A 19,943-nucleotide genomic window follows, 5' to 3' on the forward strand; every position below is an offset into this window, starting at 1 on the left:
CAGAGATCTCCTGACTGGTTATTATTATCAGGACAGGATCACACAGTGCTGGGTCTCTATATATAATATACAGAGATCTCCTGACTGATTATTATTATCAGGACAGGATCAGACAGTGCTGGGTCTCTATATATAATATACAGAGATCTCCTGACTGGTTATATTATTATCAGGACAGGATAAGACAGAGCTGGGTCTCTATATATAATAAACACAGATCTCCTGACTGGTTATTATTATCAGGACAGGATCACACAGTGCTGGATGTCTATATATAATATACAGAGATCTCCTGACTGGTTATTATTATCAGGACAGGATCAGACAGTGCTGGGTCTCTATATATAATATACAGAGATCTCCTGACTGGTTATTATTATCAGGACAGGCTCACACAGCGCTGGGTCTCTATATATAATATACAGAGATCTCCTGACTGGTTTTTATTACCAGGACAGGATCAGACAGTGCTGGGTCTCTATATATAATATACACAGTTCTCCTGACTGGTTATTATTATCAGGACAGGATCTGCCAGTGCTGGGTCTCACTCTCTATATATAATATACAGAGATCTCCTGACTGGTTATTATTATCAGGACATGATCACACAGCGCTGAGTCTCTATATATAATATACAGAGATCTCCTGACTGGTTATTATTATCAGGACAGGATCACACAGTGCTGGGTCTTTATATATAATATACAGAGATCTCCTGACTGGTTAATATTATCAGGACAGGATCACACAGCGCTGGGTCTCTATATATAATATACAGAGATCTCCTGACTGGTTATTATTTTCAGGACAGGATCACACAGTGCTGGGTCTATATATGTAATATACAGAGATCTCCTGACTGGTTATTATTATCAGGACAGGATCAGACAGTGCTGGGTCTCTATATATAATATACACAGTTCTCCTGACTGGTTATTATTATCAGGACAGGATCTGCCAGTGCTGGGTCTCACTCTCTATATATAATATACAGAGATCTCCTGACTGGTTGTTATTATCAGGACAGGATCACAGAGCGCTGAGTCTCTATATATAATATACAGAGATCTCCTGACTGGTTATTATTATCAGGACAGGATCACACAGCGCTGGGTCTCTATATATAATATACAGAGATCTCCTGACTGGTTATTATTATCAGGACAGGATCACACAGCGCTGGGTCTCTATATATAATATACAGAGATCTCCTGACTGGTTATTATTATCAGGACAGGATCACACAGTGCTGGGTCTTTATATATAATATACAGAGATCTCCTGACTGGTTATTATTATCAGGACAGGACCAGACAGTGCTGGGTCTCTATATATAATATACAGAGATCTCCTGACTGGTTATCATTAACAGGACAGGATCAGACAGCGCTGGGTCTCTATATATAATATACAGAGATCTCCTGACTGGTTATATTATTATCAGGACAGGATAAGACAGTACTGGGTCTCTATATATAATATACAGAGATCTCCTGACTGGTTATTATAATCAGGACAGGATCAGACAGCGCTGGGTCTCTATATATAATATACAGAGATCTCCTGACTGGTTATATTATTATCAGGACAGGATCAGACAGTTCTTGGTCTCTATATATAATATACAGAGATCTCCTGACTGGTTATTATTATCAGGACAGGATCAGACAGCGCTGGGTCTCTATATATAATATACAGCGAGATCTCCTGACTGGTTATTATTATCAGGACAGGATCAGACAGAGCTGGATGGTAGAAATAACTCACCAGTTGTCTTAGTTGCATGAATGTAGGATCGGCAGCAGAAATATCTACATTTATTCTACGTGAAATGCTTTATTGAGTGAAGCATTTTCTATATTGATTTGTTGTTCTATTCTGAGACACTTGCCAGCATATTATCCTATCATGTATCATGCAATGTGATAACAAGCTTTATTACCTGCAAAAATGGGTCGCCCCCCCCCTTTTTTGATAAATAGGCCCCATCGAGAGCTCCTGTAATGATATGTTAGTACCAGGACAACAAGTTTTGTTGCAGCGGCCGATAGTTATTTTTGTTAAACTTCATGCATGACGTGGTCGGTCGCACTCGCTGCTGGTTAATGTAACCCATTAGAGGGGGCTCCGGAGACTAATGAAATATTTACAACTTCTAATGCATTTTCCATGGTGGGAGAAAGTACATCCCACCAACTGTACTCAGCACGGGGCACGTATGCAGCACAGGACAATGTCTGGTTAGCGCTTCTTTACCTATCTAGCAGAATATTTATAACAATAACATTTTTCATGGCATTAAAAAGAATAAAAATGAACAAATGTGAGCGTATTAAATATAAAGCTGTCCAGTCCCTCTAGTATAAAGCTAAGGGATCTACTAACAATATATCACCTCTTTACATCATTAACATGCTGCTGGGGCCGCTCACTCTCCCATTTGCCGGCTGGTCGGGACATTTCTGCACGCGGGTAACCCGGGTTACACTGGATCTCACCGTTCTCAGGCTTCTAGTGCAAAGTCCTAAGCTGGGTATACACTAGATCGATGTTGTCCCGATATTTATAGTTTCCGGCCAAATCGGAACGATATATCAGCCGGTTCGTTCAGTGTGTACGCCCAATCTGCGCACTCCCGCCATCGTTAGCTATGTCTACTGGTCTGCCGCGCTGCACCGCCAACCGGACAATATTGCATGCGGTGCCGTGCAAGGTAAGGAAGGACGTAACGAGGGATCATTCCATCCTTCATTACATTGGGATGTGTACCGTGGATATGATATGTCAGCCCGTCGGCCGCCATATCGTACAGGTACACATAGGGCCTGATTCAGACCCGCTCGCGAGCACTATGCGCTCGCAAGGGGGTCGATGGTAGCCCAGTGCGCATGCGCACGACGGAGCCGGCTCCGTCGTGCGCATGCGCGAGTCCTGGATAGCGACGGGCAATCCGTCGCTCTGGGTCTCACAATAAAGGGGGCGTGCTGTCGATGTTGAGTGACACCACACACCCTTTGGTGGGCGGGCCGGGGGCGTGGCTGCCCATCTGTGGCCGGCCCCACTGACATCACAAGTGATGTCAGTGGGAGTGCTCTCGACTCTGATAGAGCCGAAAGCACTCCAGGGCTTGCGGCAACGAGACCCTACCACAAGGGTCTCGTTGCAAGCCCCGATGGTCGCAATGGTCTTGACCATGGTGACAATCTTCCTGGCTGCTCGCTATAGCTGTGGGTGGTCAACCACAGCTATGCGAGCGGCCAGGAGGCCGCTCTAAAAAAACAGAAGGCCGGCCCTGATTCAGGCCCATAGTCTACTGTGCACCCAGCTATAGATAAAATATATAAATATAAAAAGTGGGAAAAAAGCAAAATTTAATTAAAAAAAGTCACATATTGAATTGTTAAAAAGGAAAAAATGTTGCGTTAGTTAAGTTAAGCATTTTTCCTCTATCATACCCCAGCGTACGGAGGATTGCGGCGATACACGTAATGGCGCAATCCTTGTTAAGTAGGCCTTTTCGTGCTTTGTATGGGAAAACTCGCGGGAAAGGCGGCAATGGCTATAACCGGCTTCAGGGCCTTTGGAAATAGCGGCCTCCTTGTTATAGGGGTCTCCCACCTAATTTATAGACTCTTTGGGGTATATTTACTAAAGTGAGAGCTTTTAGAAGTGGAGATGTTGCCCATAGCAACCAATCAGATCCTAGCTATTATCGTCTAGAAGGTGCTACATAAATGTTCAGTAGATTCTGATTTGGTTGCTATGGGCAACATCTCCACTTCTAAATACCCTCACTGTAGTAACTAAACCTGTTTATGTAAAACTATATAGAGCACTAAGAGTTACTGGAGTTCTGTTCTCCTAAGGAACAAAGAAAAATATTTTACGTATAAAAATATAGCAGAAATGTAAACTATATATTGTATTTTATTATGAAACCCAACGTTAACCGACCTCCAGAAGATAGGGGAAACAGATCTGTACAGAAATGTCATGTTTGCTTCATATGTTGTTGTTTTTTATCTAGTGGTCTCTTGTGTAGAAGCGACTACATATAATTGTTAGGTTCCCCCAAACATAAGTGCTGGGCAGTCTGTGGAGAGAGCCCGTGCAGACGGGGATTTGGTGAGGTGTGACCCACTTACTGTAATGGGGGCAGTGAAACAAAAACAGCCGTCAGTGACATCATGCTCCTCCAGTGAAAACGTCGCTAACTGTACGGCCTGGCGCACAGACGCACCAACGCAAATCCAGGCGCCTGATGCCAGCAAAGAGGAGTTTGCGTCGCCCCTTCGCCATCTTACATGGGATGTATGAGGCCTAATTTGTGCAGGCATGAGTACAATGTAATGTGGTTCAGTCAGGACTACTTTTACCAGACAGGTTGAATTCTAAAGCTGCATACACACACAACGATTTTATGAACGATTATCGTTTAACGATATCGTTTAACGATAATCGTTTGAAAAAATCGTTCACTTTCTGAGTCAATGAACGATAATCGTTCATGCGCATTCACGTTTGTAGTTTGTAGTTCAGTCAGACTTGTCAACTCGACGATTATCATTAAGGGAATATGCAAAAATCATTTGTAGTTTTAAAAAATCGTTCATTACACTTTAAAAAATCTGACAGGAAATCGTTCATAAAATCGTTGGTAACAAAATCGTTGTGTGTATGCAGCTTAAGGGGTCATTTCAGTTAGATGTGAGGGGGGGCAAGTTGCCATTGTAACGGCATTGAAACGGCGCCAATGGTCCCATAACCTGCCCCCCTCACGGCCCGATCTCGCCGCGGACTCGGGGATTTTTGTGACGGGCTGCAAACATAAATCTGCCAGTCTAGCGTTACCATAGGTGCGGCATATAGCAGCACTTACTCGCGGAGGGGAGTAAGTCATAACTAACTGAATTTAGCCCTAATAGAGAGTTTTCATTTTTTAATAGTTTAAAAATTTACAAAATACTAGCAGCGCCTACCCGTCATTGCCGAGTGATTACTCATTTTATTCAATGAGACAGCACCTCGGACCCTCCCCATCGCTCCCCGGGTCTCCGCTCCTCTATGCACAGTCTGATGTTCCCAGCAAAGTTTCCCGGGTATGTTTCAGATACTGAAGTCGCCATGGAAATGCTGGGCAGGTAGATCCCAGAGGCGGCTGTGTGCCTGGGGCGCAGAGACGCCCACTCCCCAACCAGCAGATGGGGAAACAGCATTGGCGCACACCGACGCGCACACGGTTAGGGGCTGGGTGGATAGAGCCCCAGCAGCGTTCCACAAACATCCAGATGGAAGAGGCCGATTGGGGCACAGATCCTGCGCGGCCGGCGCCAGAAAACAAACAGGCAGAAGAGACGCAATATCAGCGCTGAGCTCATGAGCGGCCCTTCCTCCGCCTCCCCGGGCACAGCGTATAGGAGCCTGGATGCTCTGATGGCGGGACACGAAACGGCTCTCGCGCCCGCCCTCATCTCTCCACAATTGGTTACATTAACACGCGGTTTCACACTCCTCCAGCTTACCCGAGTACCGGCCGTGCTAGGCAAGGCGCATAACAGCCAATCACCGCGCCGCTGTCAAAATGGCGCCAATTATCAACCACCCCCCCTTGCCTACCACCCGGGCTGCTCGGCGCTACAGCCAGCCAATGAGGAGGTGGGATGGGAGGGGCCATCTGGCAGCAGAGAGGGGAGGGCAGGAGACAGAGCCATAGCTGCCTGGCTACTGTCACTCAAAGTTACATGGGGCCAAGAGGCTTCGCCACCCCCCAGGATAACAGGAGGATCTGCTGGAAGAAGCCCAGTACGTAATCTGTGTAATGGCTTCCTGATGAGGAGAAAGGATATGGGGGGGGGGTGTAGCGAATGTTACTCGGAGGATCTCGAACATTTCAGTAAAAAGCTGATTGAAATCGGTTCAGTAGTTGTCGAGTTTATGGCGAGCACACAGACGAAGGATTTTATATATGGATATAGAAGTCATTTCGGATTGCAGCCACATTTTTTTTCCCTTTGTGTTTGTGATATTACTGCTAAAGTATTAGGTACCGGTGTCCCTAATAGAAGTGGATATTAAAATAAAAAAATTTGGAGGTCATTTCTGTTTTAGTTTCAGGATTATTATTATTATTATTTGGCATCTTAGTAAAAGTTATGTTGAGCTGTCTGTAGAAGTGGTGAAGGGCTGGTAAATAATTCATACTGCAGCTGTAAAGGGGAAAACGCTACCTTGCGCCTTACCAGGACTTTCCACTGCGTGTTTTTTTTTAATTTTAAATAAATAAGCACAGTGTGATGGCGTATTCCCTTCCCTTTTCATTACAAACAGAAGATTCGCCAGATCCCACGGCTGTACGCCAATGACAAAACAGCAGCTGTTATAGGGCCTGATTCAGGGATTGACGCAGTGCCGCTGTTTACGCAGTTGAACGATTACCGGTGGCTTTGCGCATAGCACATACGTCAACTTTCGCTGCGGTCGCATTGAGTCTTTTCCCCTAACGGGGGAGTAGCGGGTCAAGCGCTGGCATGTTGCGATCGTTTCAGGCCGCGTCTCAGGCTATAGTTTTGCGGCCATTCAGCGCGACCAGAGGGCCACTCAGACTGGTGATTATGGAGAGGCATACCAGTCATCCCGATCAGTAATCCTGAACGTTCTGTGTCGTGACATAACGGGTCCTATCTCCTCTCTGTTTTAGCTCATTCACTTCCAAGGAGACCTTGGAAATGTCAGGTCGATGTTAGGTAGAGAGACACCACCCTCCGGAGCAGTACATCAGTGCACGGGGGATAGAACAGGCTGAGGAAACGGAACTTTCACAGGTATAATAAAAGCTCAGTAAGACACAGCTGTTGGTGTTTAATCAGAGGCGGCTCAAAAGAGGAGGGGGGGCGCGTGCAGACCCCCCACCCTCTCTCTCACCAGCACAGTTGCCCAGTACACTTCAGTACTTGTCCATAGTCTACTGCCTACGCGCAGGTCTGCGGATATATGGCGCCCGTGCCATGTTCCCGGTAATTTCTTTACTGTGCATGCGCAGCTCTTCTGCAAAATTGGCGGCTTTGACGTTTCCTCTGCGATTTCTGTGGCACAGATGCCCGGAGAGTTTAGCGTTGCTATGCATTCTTCTGGTGCGTTTCATAGTCCAGGCTCCGTCAGCCATTTATGACACTAAACATTGGCTCATAGAACGGTACTTTACCAGCACAGACGCGGATTTCTCAGCTCTGATTGGGGGAAAGTAACAAAGTCTTTTTCTCTGCACATTAAAAATCACCGGAATGTGCTTTAATCTCACCGTACACATTTTATGACTAGATCCATGATACCACAAAGCACGAGGCTGTTTCATCAAAATGAATAGATGGTGCAAATATATATTTAGATTTTGTACAGTTAAATGTGTTCAAACATGGGCCCTCATACAGACGGTCGATGGTGAGGGCCTGCGCACGCGAAGCGCTCGCAGTGAGCAAGCCCCGGAGTGAGTGACAAATTCACTCGCTCCGGGGCTCGCTGCAAACGGGGCGCCTGTAGATGTTGATCGACAGCTCGCCCCGTTTTGTAGGCGGGGTGGGGGGGTGGCCGGACAAACTGAGGCGTTCCTGAAGGAACGTCTGCCATTTGTAGGTGGCCCAACTGACAGCACCAGTGATGTCAGTAGGGAGATTCCTGCTCTGTTAGAGCAGGAAGCTACCTGGGGCTTGCGGTAGACGAGACTCTACCACAAGGGTCTCGTCGCAAGCCCCGATGGTCGCGACCATCGCGACCATCACCTGGTCACTCGCTAAAGCTGTGGGTGGTCACCCACAGCTTAGCAAGCGGCCAGGAGGCCGCCTTTCAAAGCAAAAGCGTCCACCCTCATTCAGAGCGAGTGCTTTCTTTTTGCGAGCGGCTCTGAATGAGGACCATAGTTATTTACCTTAGAGGAAAAGGCATAGTTTTCACTATATTATTTTTCTTATGATGTATTAGGCGGGGGGGGGAGAAGCCTGTTTAACGTGTACTGCCGGAATTCTTGTTACGATATTTCCATCTCCGGTGGTAACAGTTATGCTCACTACACACGGAACAATCATCAGCAATAACGATATCGTTGAACGATCTTCCTTTGAAAATCCTGGTGTGCTGGATGAGCAATATTGTTGATCCACACTCCCAAAAACCACCAACGATCGCAGATCCCTATGGTCGTTCGCTGCCTACACACGGAACGATATGAATGATATATCGTTGAACAATATTGTTATCGTTCATATCGTTGAGATATATCGTTCCGTGTGTACGCACCTTTAAACACCCATTGCCAAAGGCTTTTCTTTTTTCTTTTTTTTTTTTACATTTTGTTATTTATCAATTTTTTACTAATTTTGCTAAGTGGTGTTTTAACCGTAAACATTACAGGGTAGCTGAGTATCATTCGGCTGCCTCACTATGGGGTCTATTAACTAAGCTTTGTTAGCAAATAAAGTGAATGGAGATAAGGTACCAGCCAATCAGCTCCTAACTGCCATCTCACAGGCTGTGTTTGAAAAATGACAGTTAGGAGCTGATTGGCTTGTACTTTACCTCAGTTCACTTTATCTCCTAACAACGCTTTAGTAAATAGACCCCTGAGACTTTTGTTGACAAATGGCAGTGATAAGAGATTTCAAAGCAAAAACCTTTATGCTGGGTACACAATACTAGATCATAGTGTACCGATGCCGATATATATCATGCAAATACCCGCCGACTGCCCGTACACTGGCTGTAGGGGCCGCCGACACTGACATCACAAGTGGGCGGGCAAATTTAAATGCACGCCCAATTGGGATGTCTGGGTCGACACTTCGAGCGGCCGATTGGTAAGTGTATATAGCAATAGCTTACGTAACCGGCCGCTCTGTCTTTTAAATGTATACCCAGCTTTAGTCACAGACTAAACCTCTTCATATACAGCTACAGCAATAGTAGCTACTACTCATTGAATGAAATTCTGTTATGACAGACATTTTGATGGGTTAAGTTTGGCCTACTGGTTGTTTCAGGCCACAAAATGGCTGCCACAGTGTTCTCCTGCAGCCTGAGGTAAACAGTGATATCACTACCTTGTAAGCTTTTATTGCTTCAGTCCACTTACAGGCTCCATCCACATTGAGTAGGGGACAGGTTCACTTTAAATGTCTTGTGCTCCTCTGTGCTATTAATTATATATGAATCCATTTGCCTGTTTATGCAGCTGTCTGCAATTGTACGACTTTACTTTACCTCTGCTGCTTTATATATGTATATATGTATATGGATATGTACTCCATGCTGTAATTATATTCATATGAGCCATCCACGGGTTCTGTGACCACAGGGCTGGGCCCGAGTGCTTTTATTTAGGTTACAGAAGCCAGAATAACGTTCTACTATCCAAAACCATTTACATCTGGGCGGTCAGGGGCGTCACTCCTTACTACGTCCACGTTCTGCTAATGACCACTGCATCGTAATTCACCTGTTGTAAATGATGACATCACAACTCACCCTTTATAACTGACAGCATCAGACACTTAATAATTAGAAGTGATGACTTTAGACCTTTCCTGTTATACAGATAATATTTACCGGAGTTTATACTGACACATAAAGGCTTGTCTATTATAAATTTATAGTAACCAATGGAAATGATATAACAGTTTATCTGCTCATGGAAACGTAGCACATCTGTATACAGATATACGCTTCTCTATGAAGGCAGGAAGGGTGTTAAATGGGAAATCTATACATCACTGGAGCTGGAAATTACTGTACGTGACTGGTGGGCAGCTGAGATTGGGGTCTTCGGGATGGAACATGACATGTTTGTGGGATTGCTCAGGCCTCGGTGAGTCAGCTGCAGGGACGTTGATGCTGTGAATGAGCCCCCTCGCAGTGAGTGAGTGCGCACGGATGTCATCGCTGGGGCTCCCACTGAGACGGCGGACGCTCCCTATTGTTCCTTCCCCTCCTGCCGCTCTCACTGCATACAGCTTATACAGCAATACAGATACTGCCATATCTGCCTGCAATATCCCCCACTCACCCAGGAGGCCCCACACGCACCAGCCTCTGCCTGCAATATCCCCCACTCACCCAGGAGGCCCCACACGCACCAGCCTCTGCCTGCAATATTCCCCACTCACCCAGGAGACCACTCACGCACCAGCTTCTGCCTGCAATATTCCCCACTCACCCAGGAGGCCCAACTCACCCAGGAGGCCCCACAAGCACCAGCCTCTGCCTGCAATATTCCCCACTCACCCAGGAGGCCACACACGCACCAGCCTCTGCCTGCAATATTCCCCACTCACCCAGGAGGCCCCACACGCACCAGCCTCTGCTTGCAATATTCGCCACTCAGCCAGGAGGCCCCACACGCACCAGCCTCTGCCTGCAATATTCCCCACTCACCCAGGAGGCCCCACACGCACCAGCCTCTGCCTGCAATATTCCCCACTCACCCAAGAGGCCCCACACGCACCAGCCTCTGCCTGCAATATTCCCCACTCAGCCAGGAGGCCCCACACGCACCAGCCTCAGCCTGCAATATTCCCCACGCACCCAGGAGGCCCCACACGCACCAGCCTCTGCCTGCAATATTCCCCACTCACCCAGGAGACCACTCACGCACCAGCCTCTGCCTGCAATATCCCCCACTCACCCAGGAGGCCCCACACGCACCAGCCTCTGCCTGCAATATTCCCCACTCAGGATTCCACACAGGAACCAGCCTCTGCCTGCAATATCCCCCACTCACCTAAGAGGTCCCACACGCACCAGCCTCTGCCTGCAATATCCCCCACTCACCCAAGAGGTCCCACACGCACCAGCCTCTGCCTTCAATATTCCCCACTCACCCAGGAGGCCCCACACACGCACCAGCCTCTGCCTACAATATTCCCCACTCACCCAGGAGGCCCCACACGCACCAGCCTCTGCCTGCAATATTCCCCACTCACCCAGGAGGCCACACACGCACCAGCCTCTGCCTGCAATATTCCCCACTCACCCAGGAGGCCACACATGCACCATCCTCAGCCTGCAATATTCCCCACTCACTCAGGACTCCACACACGCACCAGCCTCTGCCTACAATATCCCCCACTCACCCAGGAGGCCACACACGCACCAGCGTCTGCCTGCAATATTCCCCACTCACCCAGGAGGCCCCACACGCACCAGCCTCTGCCTGCAATATCCCCCACTCACCCAGGAGGCCCCACAGGCACCAGCCTCTGCCTGCAATATCCCCACTCACCCAGGAGGCCACACACACACCAGCCTCTGCCTGCAATATCCCCACTCACCCAGGAGGCCCCACACGCACCAGCCTCTGCCTGCAATATCCCCCACTCACGCAGGAGGCCCCACTCGCACCAGCCTCTGCCTGCAATATTCCCCACTCACCCAGGACTCCACACGCACCAGCCTCTGCCTGCAATATTCCCCACTCACTCAGGACTCCACACGCACCAGCCTCTGCCTGCAATATTCCCCACTCACCCAGGAGGCCACACACGCACCAGCCTCTGCCTGCAATATTCCCCACTCACCCAGGAGGCCCCACACGCACCATCCTCTGCCTGCAATATCCCCCACTCACGCAGGAGGCCCCACACGCACCAGCCTCTGCCTGCAATATTCCCCACTCACCCAAGAGGCCACTTACGCACCAGCCTCTGCCTGCAATATTCCCCACTCACCCAAGAGGCCACTCACGCACCAGCCTCTGCCTGCAATATTCCCCACTCATCCAGGAGTCCACTCACGCACCGGCCTCTGTCTGCAATATTCCCCACTCACCCAGGAGGCCCCACACGCACCAGCCTCTGTCTGCAATATTCCTCACTCTCCCAGGAGGCCCCACACGCACCAGCCTCTGCCTGCAATATTCCCCACTCACGCAGGAGTCCACTCACGCACCAGCCTCTGCCTGCAATATTCCTCACTCACCCAGGAGGCCACACACACACCAGCCTCTGCCTGCAATATTCCCCACTCACCCAGGAGGTCACACACGCACCAGCCTCTGCCTGCAATATTCCCCACTCACCCAGGAGGCCACACACGCACCAGCTTCTGCCTACAATGTCACCCAGGAGGCCCCACACGCACCAGCCTCTGCCTGCAATATTCCCCTCTCACCCAGGAGGCCACACACGCACCAGCCTCTGCCTGCAATATTCCCCACTCACCCAGGAGGCCACACACACACCAGCCTCTGCCTGCAATATTCCCCACTCACCCAGGAGGTCACACACGCACCAGCCTCTGCCTGCAATATTCCCCACTCACCCAGGAGGCCACACACGCACCAGCTTCTGCCTACAATGTCACCCAGGAGGCCCCACACGCACCAGCCTCTGCCTGCAATATTCCCCACTCACCCAGGAGGCCCCACACGCACCAGCCTCTGCCTGCAATATTCCCCACTCACCCGGGAGGCCCCACACACTCCAGCCTCTGCCTACAATATTCCCCATTCACCCAGGAGGCAACACACGCACCAGCCTCTGCCTTTAATATCCCCACTCACCCAGGAGGCCACACACACACCAGCCTCTGCCTGCAATATTCCCCACTCACCCAGGAGGCTACACACGCACCATCCTCTGCCTGCAATATTCCCCACTCACCCAGGAGGCCACACACGCACCAGCCTCTACCTGCAATATTACCCACTCACCCAGGAGGCCACACACGCACCAGCTTCTGCCTACAATATTCCCCAGTCACCCAGGAGGCCACACACGCACCAGCCTCTGCTTGCAATATTCCCCACTCACCCAGGAGGCCACACACGCACCAGCCTCTGCCTGTGTTGCAAACTATTATCTTTGGGCAAAGAAACTGAGTAAATTTTTAAAAAAAAAGTAAATTTAAACTCATGAATTAAATTCCCTGTTCTTTTCCTACCTACCCCAAGGTCAGACTCCAGCGCACTTAATTTTGAAAGGGCCACGGCCGTCAAAATGTTCTATAATTGTCTTCCAACAGTTTCTGTACCAGTATCCAGTTCATGTTTGCAGTAAATCTTCTTTTCATGTCCTCAATACATCTTTAATACATATACATCATTATTACGTCTCATTCATATCATTATTACGTCTCTTATACATACATATCATTATTACGTCTCATACATATACATAATTTTTACGTCTCTTATACATACATATCATTATTAAGTCTCATACATATCATTATTACATCTCTTATACATACATATCATTATTACGTCTCATACATATACATAATTTTTACGTCTCTTATACATAAATATCATTATTATTACATCTCATATACATCATTATTACATCTCTTATTTACGTCTCTTATACACATACATCATTATTATGTCTCATACATATACATCATTATTACATCTCTTATACATACACATCATTATTACATCTCTTATTTACGTCTTTTATAAATATACATAATTATTACATCTCTTATACATACACATTATTATTACATCTCTTATTTACGTTTCTTATACATACACATCATTATTACATCTCTTATTTACGTCTCTTATACATACACATCATTATTACATCTCTTATTTACATCTCTCATTCATATACATCATTATTATGTCTCTTATACATATACATAATTATTCCATCTCTTATACAAACACATTATTATTACATCTCTTATTTACGTCTCTTATACATATACATCATTATTACACATCTTATTTACGTCTCTTATACATATACATAATTATTACATCTCTTATATATACACATTATTATTACATCTCTTATTTACGTCTCTTATACATATACATCATTATTACACATCTTACTTACGTCTCTTATACATATACATAATTATTACATCTCTTATACATACACATTATTATTACATCTCTTATTTATGTCTCTTATACATATACATCATTATTACACCTCTTATTTCCGTCTCTTATACATTACATTATATACATATACATTATTGCGTCTCTTATTCATATACATCATTATTACGTAACTTATTCATATAGATATTTATTACGTCTCTTGTTTACGTCTCTTATTCATATACATCATTATTACGTCTCTTATTCATATGCATCATTATTACATATCTTATTCGTATACATCACCCGTTTTTGGAGGATACTCGCATATATTAAGTATCCCCATATCTATCTGCTGCGCGGTTCTTACATTTTTGATAGCAGCTGCAACCCCCATAGATATACGAAGGCCCCCGCAGATAACGCCATGTGAAGTTGGCGCGGTGCTGCTTTAGTTTATGGACTACTCTTCGCATAATTTACCGGAACCCTCCCTGGTCTGTAGGAGTGCCGATACTGGAGCGAAGAGACCACTCGCGCTGTCATTTCCCTCCTGGGACGTTGCAGGGACGGGTTCCTTTCGGAGCCCCTGTCCCTGCCTGCGCTTATCGAATGCTGCAATGCTAATATCTCGCCCAGAGTACATTGAGTTTGTGATTATTGATAAATGGGCCCCTTGTACAGATACACCAATAGTGCGTCCCGTATACCAATGTTCATAATCTATTGTATCAAGCGAAGCGCGCTTTGTGTTTGCAATACATTCACTTAGCAACAAAGTTACAGTTACATTTACTGCGTTATCGGTGACGTTAGTTATTTTTCATCTTCAAACATTGCCCATTTCAGACAGCCACAAATACTGTGATGCCTCCGTTCTAAAACGTTCTCAGGTTTGTGCATAACTTTGCATCTCTAAGATAATTATGTTGCCGCGATTGCTGGCCTGTGGAAGGCAGCCATATTTGTGTGGTTTTGTCGTGACTTGTACAGTGTAAGTTGTGGTATTGGTCCTTATTTGTTTTTGTGCAGTAAGCACGTCATATAGCAGTCTCGCTGTGACCGGCGCTGTCCCTCCTCCGTCTGACTCGCTCCTGTCTTGTATTACACGCTACCCGCGTGACCTTGTCGGTCTGGCTGTGGTTTGTGTCCTGTGATATCTCAGCGTGGTCACTAAAAATATCTCAGACCCCCCCCATTTCATTAACCCTTTACATCACAAATTAACCCTATATGTCTTGTACTTGTTAATTCTATGGATGCCACTTGGAAAACAAATTGTGGAGCCCATGAACCTGTCCCTCATCCTGGTTCCAGCTGCCCCCATGTGTAGAGTACTTGTATGACCGCCCTCATCAGTCCTCTTCTCTGTGGTGGATCCACAGGTTGGCGAATGTTGTAAACATGTCATCCAAGTGTCCCCTGGCCCACAGCCTCCACTGCACATCATACTTCACTCTCCTTTCAGCAAAAGCAGTGGTCAGAACGTTCTCTGAATTACAGGGAGGCAGATTTTTATTTGTTGCCCCTATAATTAACAAGTACCTTTTTTTATCATATGGCCCTAAAATTCTTAGGGACTCTTCTGGGACCCCTGTGCTAAGTATAGATCTACGGGCCATATTCAATTTGAGGTGAAAACCCGTTATCGCCGATAAATTATCGCCGATGACGTCATTCTCGCCTATTGTCATTATCCCCGTATTCAATTACAAAGACTTTTCACTGGTACGAAAAGTCAATGTAAAAAAACGGGGATAAGTTTTCTCCAGCCTTTAGCCGGCGAAAAAAAGTGCAGAATTGGGGTTTAGGGGTGCAGGCTAAAAAAAAAATAGCCTGCACCTCTGGGAATGCCCCCTAAAAACAATGTGTGTAAAAAAAAAAAAAAAAGGGACACCCCATAAAAAATATTAAAATTTTGGGGTTAAAAAAAAAAATAGGGAAGACACTTGTGAAATAGCTAAATTCAATCCAGAAGGGTTCCCTTATATGCGGCAGGTGTTTTCTTCATTGCCGGTAGTAGCGGCAGGTGCGTTTTTGAAGAATTTTTAAAAATCATTTTAGGGACTTAAAAATATGCTTGCACCCATTTTCATGTACCCCAAATTTGATGGGCATAGTTATTTTCCCCCCAAAAAAATTGCTAAATGCTCTTCTGCATCACCTTCTTTGAAGCCGCATTTATGCACCTGCCGCGGCTATTTAAAAACCCGACTTCCCTTCAGCAGGCAAAAATGGGGGTACCCATAGTGATCCCCCATGTCTGGACATCTTTAGGGGGGTCCTAGGATGATTTCCCGAAAATTCAAGTTTTTTTTCTGCCGCTTCAAGTTTCGCCAGTTCCCGTTTTCGCGTCCTTTCAAATTGAATACAGGGAATATCGGGCATACGCGCGATACTTTTCCGCCTGGACAACAGGCGAAGGAGGTGAAAAGTCTGAATACGGGCCTATATATCTAAGAGGATGAAAACATTGTTATGTTCCACACGCGCACGCCATTATCAGGCTATACATGTACAGTACATAGATACATATGACTCCCAACCTCTTCAGTGACAACATATTTTCCCCATTGTCAACCCAGAAAATATCCCCCCCCCTACATCCTTCCTATTGCTCTCTGGGCCATTCTCTCCCCCTTACACCCTAAACCCCTGTGCTCCCTCTCTCCGCAGAGTCATACATGCGACATCGGCTGTTTTGTGTGCAAATTGCCGATTACCGCGCTTACCATTCCCACCTTGAAATAGCCGTGGTGATAGTAATACGACGTGCGTGCAGCGCGTTAGCACCTGGTGATTCGCCGCGGCCGTTGTGAACACAGAGGCAGAATATTAGGAATATAATAAGCTGATTTATATCACCTGCTCCCGTCTGGCCTCTCGCTGAGTGTGACCAAAGACCGTGGAAACGACATCTTCCTATGTAGTTAAGCCTAATCTACGCTCCATTTATTCAGGTTGCTATTGTGAAGTGTTCAGCTTTATTGTTCTTTGAATAGACTATTTATTCAATGTTTAAAGACACATATTTTTTTTAAAACATTTTCTTATCTAACATTAAACCATCCTGTGCCAAGATACATCATTAACCAAATAACGGATTCGCTCAGATGGGCTGTATCCTGCGTAAACTGTCACTGGTACCTATTACACTTGCCTGCTATACTCCAGCAAGTGAGACCAGTATCAGGGCGACGTCTGTTCCGCGTACACTTCATCTGCTCCGCGTGACTCAGAGATCTGTTGCCCCCGCCCTCTCTTCCTATCTACTGACATAGTAACAGCCATGCCAGGGTAGCTCTGGGTTCTGGGATAGGGCATTGCGTGGGGCACCTGTATGGGCAGAGCTTCGCATCCAGGGCCTGAGAGACGGACGCAATGCCGATACTTTAGCAGTACGAGCGATTGTTTGCTGTTGCGCATACGCGATGCCACACTGCGGACTCGCAGCGATTACATTGCGATTACTCTCGTACACAGGAACCACTCACAAAGTGAGTGACAGCAGCATTTGGTGGTGGTAACGGGGGGGTGGTTAGACGACCGCGGGCGTGTCTGACCACATTACGTTCTCCTTCACAGCGTAAGAGCGTGTCAGGAGAGACGCCATGTTTGATCAGACTTGACTTACAAGCTGCGTGACTGCCCGATGTGCATCAATGTTACTGATGTTTATGCTGTTGCACGTCGTCGAATAGGTACGAGAAGGCAGCTGTGGGCGTCCCTATGCGCGGTTAAGCTTTGTAAGTTATTTCCGTCTCTGAATCAGGCCCCCCAGCCTAGTGTAAAGCCGGCTACACATTAGAACGATGTGTAGCCGGCCGATCCGATGGGCGACGAGACACGGCACTTTTGCACGATGCAGGGAGCGACAGCGCGATGTTGGATGCCATGCTGTATTCGGCAGCATGGCATCGTACACGGTATCTTCCGATTGACCGTGAAGCACAACCAGAAGATATCGCATGTGACCGTGGGAACGCGCAAATCGGGCTTACTCACGTGACAATATGCCCGATTTGTAAGACATGTATGTGATTGTGTGCGTGATGGGCCACATTCAGAGTTGGGCGCAAGTAGAATTGCGAATGGATCTCGAGGATTTCGGCACACTGCGCCGGATCAGGTATGCGCATGTTGACGGAGCTCACTAGCACGTACAGATTGAACCATCCATTGATGGAGCAGATTATCCGCGCAGAATGCGTGTTTATGGGCGGTGACCATGTGAACGTACGGAACTCTTCCATCTCATGGGTGTGTAAGCCGACTTCTGCGCTAGATTGTAGCGTGCGGGCAGAAATTAGATGGCGGTTTCTGGTGGATTGCATCAGCATGGGGTGGGTGACAATTCTAGGTAGTTATGGTGACGGTTGTGGCTGCGGAACTAAAAACAGTGGGCGGGATAGGCTTAGACATGCTGTCGCGCAGATTTTTAGCATGTACGCCGGATTCTCGCAATAGCGTAAGGAAGTAAGTATGCCGCCATACGGACCAATATTGTTTTAAAAATTCTGTAGTGGTATAAATGTATTTCTCTGCCTGACGTGTGCTCTCTTCTCTCTGCCTTATGGAGTGTAAGATTAGATTGTAAGCTCTTGTGTGCATTCCTTTTTGGCATTGATATATATGTTAGTCACTATTTGTAGTTTTGAAAAATAAGGTTACTGGGTTACTTTGCAGTGTCAGGAACAAGTTTAACTTTGGGAGGAGGGGGTGGGGGGGGGGGGAGTAGAATAGGACAACACTGGATCATCTGCTTTACTGATTCTTCTCTCTCTCTGTCACCCTCCCTCATTCCCTCTGTACCTCTATCGCTCTGTTCTTTGAACTCAAGGGCCTGATTCACGCTCGCAAGCGGGTTGATGGTGGCCCAGTGCACATGCGCACGACGGAGCCAGGCTCCGTCGCTCGCATGCGCAAGACCCAGATACCGATGGGCAATCCGTCGCTCCGGGTCTCGTACCAAAGGGGGCGTGCTGTCGATGTTGAGTGACAGCACGCCCCCTTTGGTGGGTGGGCCGGGGACGTGGCTGCCCAGACGGAGGCGTTCCCATGGGAACGCCTACCGTCTGGGGCCGGCCCCACTGTGCTTTCGGCTCTGTTAGAGCCGAAAGCACTCTGGGGCTTGCAGCAACGAGACCCTACCACAAGGGTCTCGTCGCAAGCCCGATGGTCGCGATGGTCATCTTCCTGGCCGCTCGCTATAGCTGTGGTCACCCACAGCTATGCGAGCTGCCAGGAGGCCGCTCTGAAAAACAAGAAGGATGGCCCTGATTTAGAGCCTCTCTTCCTTCATCTTTCCTCTTTTCCTTGCTTCGTCCCTCTTTCCACCATCTGTCCATTTCATCCTCTCACCCTATCTTCCCCACTCTCACTCTCCATCTCTTCCTCTCTCTCTCCATCTCTTCCTCCCTCTCCTCCTCTCTATCGCTCTCGTTGCTTGTACTTGCTGTTTGGCTTATTTATTAACAATGTATTTACATTACGCAATTTGCACTGAGCCATAGTAAGTGATCAGGGATATGTCTGGTGTGTGCTATGGAAGCCATCATGGGACTGGGCGCTATGGGTAGTGCAAGATTTGCACAAGTGTCAGTGAATGAGCCCTTCTGATCCTCTTCCTCTCTCTGCTACAGGCTAAAGATAGCGATGACGACGAGGAGATCGTACACGTGGATCGAGATCATTTTATGGATGAATTCTTTGAGCAGGTGAGGTGGGATTAGCCCATGTCTGTTTCCATAGGCTGACACTATGCTGTTCCCATCTCTGTAATGCAGTATATTATATAATTAGATAAAAGCCTGTGCGTGATATTATATGGGGCATTGCTAAAGAGGTTATTCTTAAGGCGTCTACAGTACACACGACGATATTTTGCACAGTTTGGCCGATTTCGATGCATCGGAAAGACAAATCGTGTAGTGTCCACAAACAATAACGATGCCCCACGTTTGGTATGTCGTATCCTCAGATCTTGGCTACTGCACATGCAGTGAGATCTGGCAATCTCATTAAGGTCGTTGATCAGACTGCACAATTTCATGCACGATATCGTATGTCCGGGAGTGCCGGGGAGTTGCCAGGGCGTTCAAGGTAAATCGATGACGAC

At 47.1% G+C, this 19,943-nt stretch overlaps 1 protein-coding gene across 1 annotated transcript in view; it reads left to right on the forward strand.

The window, feature by feature from the left end:
* STX1B (syntaxin 1B) overlaps positions 1-19,943 on the forward strand; it is a 161,098-nt gene that overhangs the window by 115,858 nt on the left and 25,297 nt on the right. The window contains exon 2 of the mRNA XM_088463824.1: positions 19,468-19,542. Within this exon, the coding sequence (XP_088319950.1) occupies positions 19,468-19,542 (75 nt within the window). The remainder of the gene's footprint in view (positions 1-19,467; positions 19,543-19,943) is intronic.

The sequence above is a fragment of the Taudactylus pleione genome, unplaced genomic scaffold (assembly GCF_031769625.1).
Source record: "Taudactylus pleione unplaced genomic scaffold, aTauple2 ptg001463l, whole genome shotgun sequence".
In the NCBI taxonomy this organism is placed as follows: domain Eukaryota; kingdom Metazoa; phylum Chordata; class Amphibia; order Anura; family Myobatrachidae; genus Taudactylus; species Taudactylus pleione.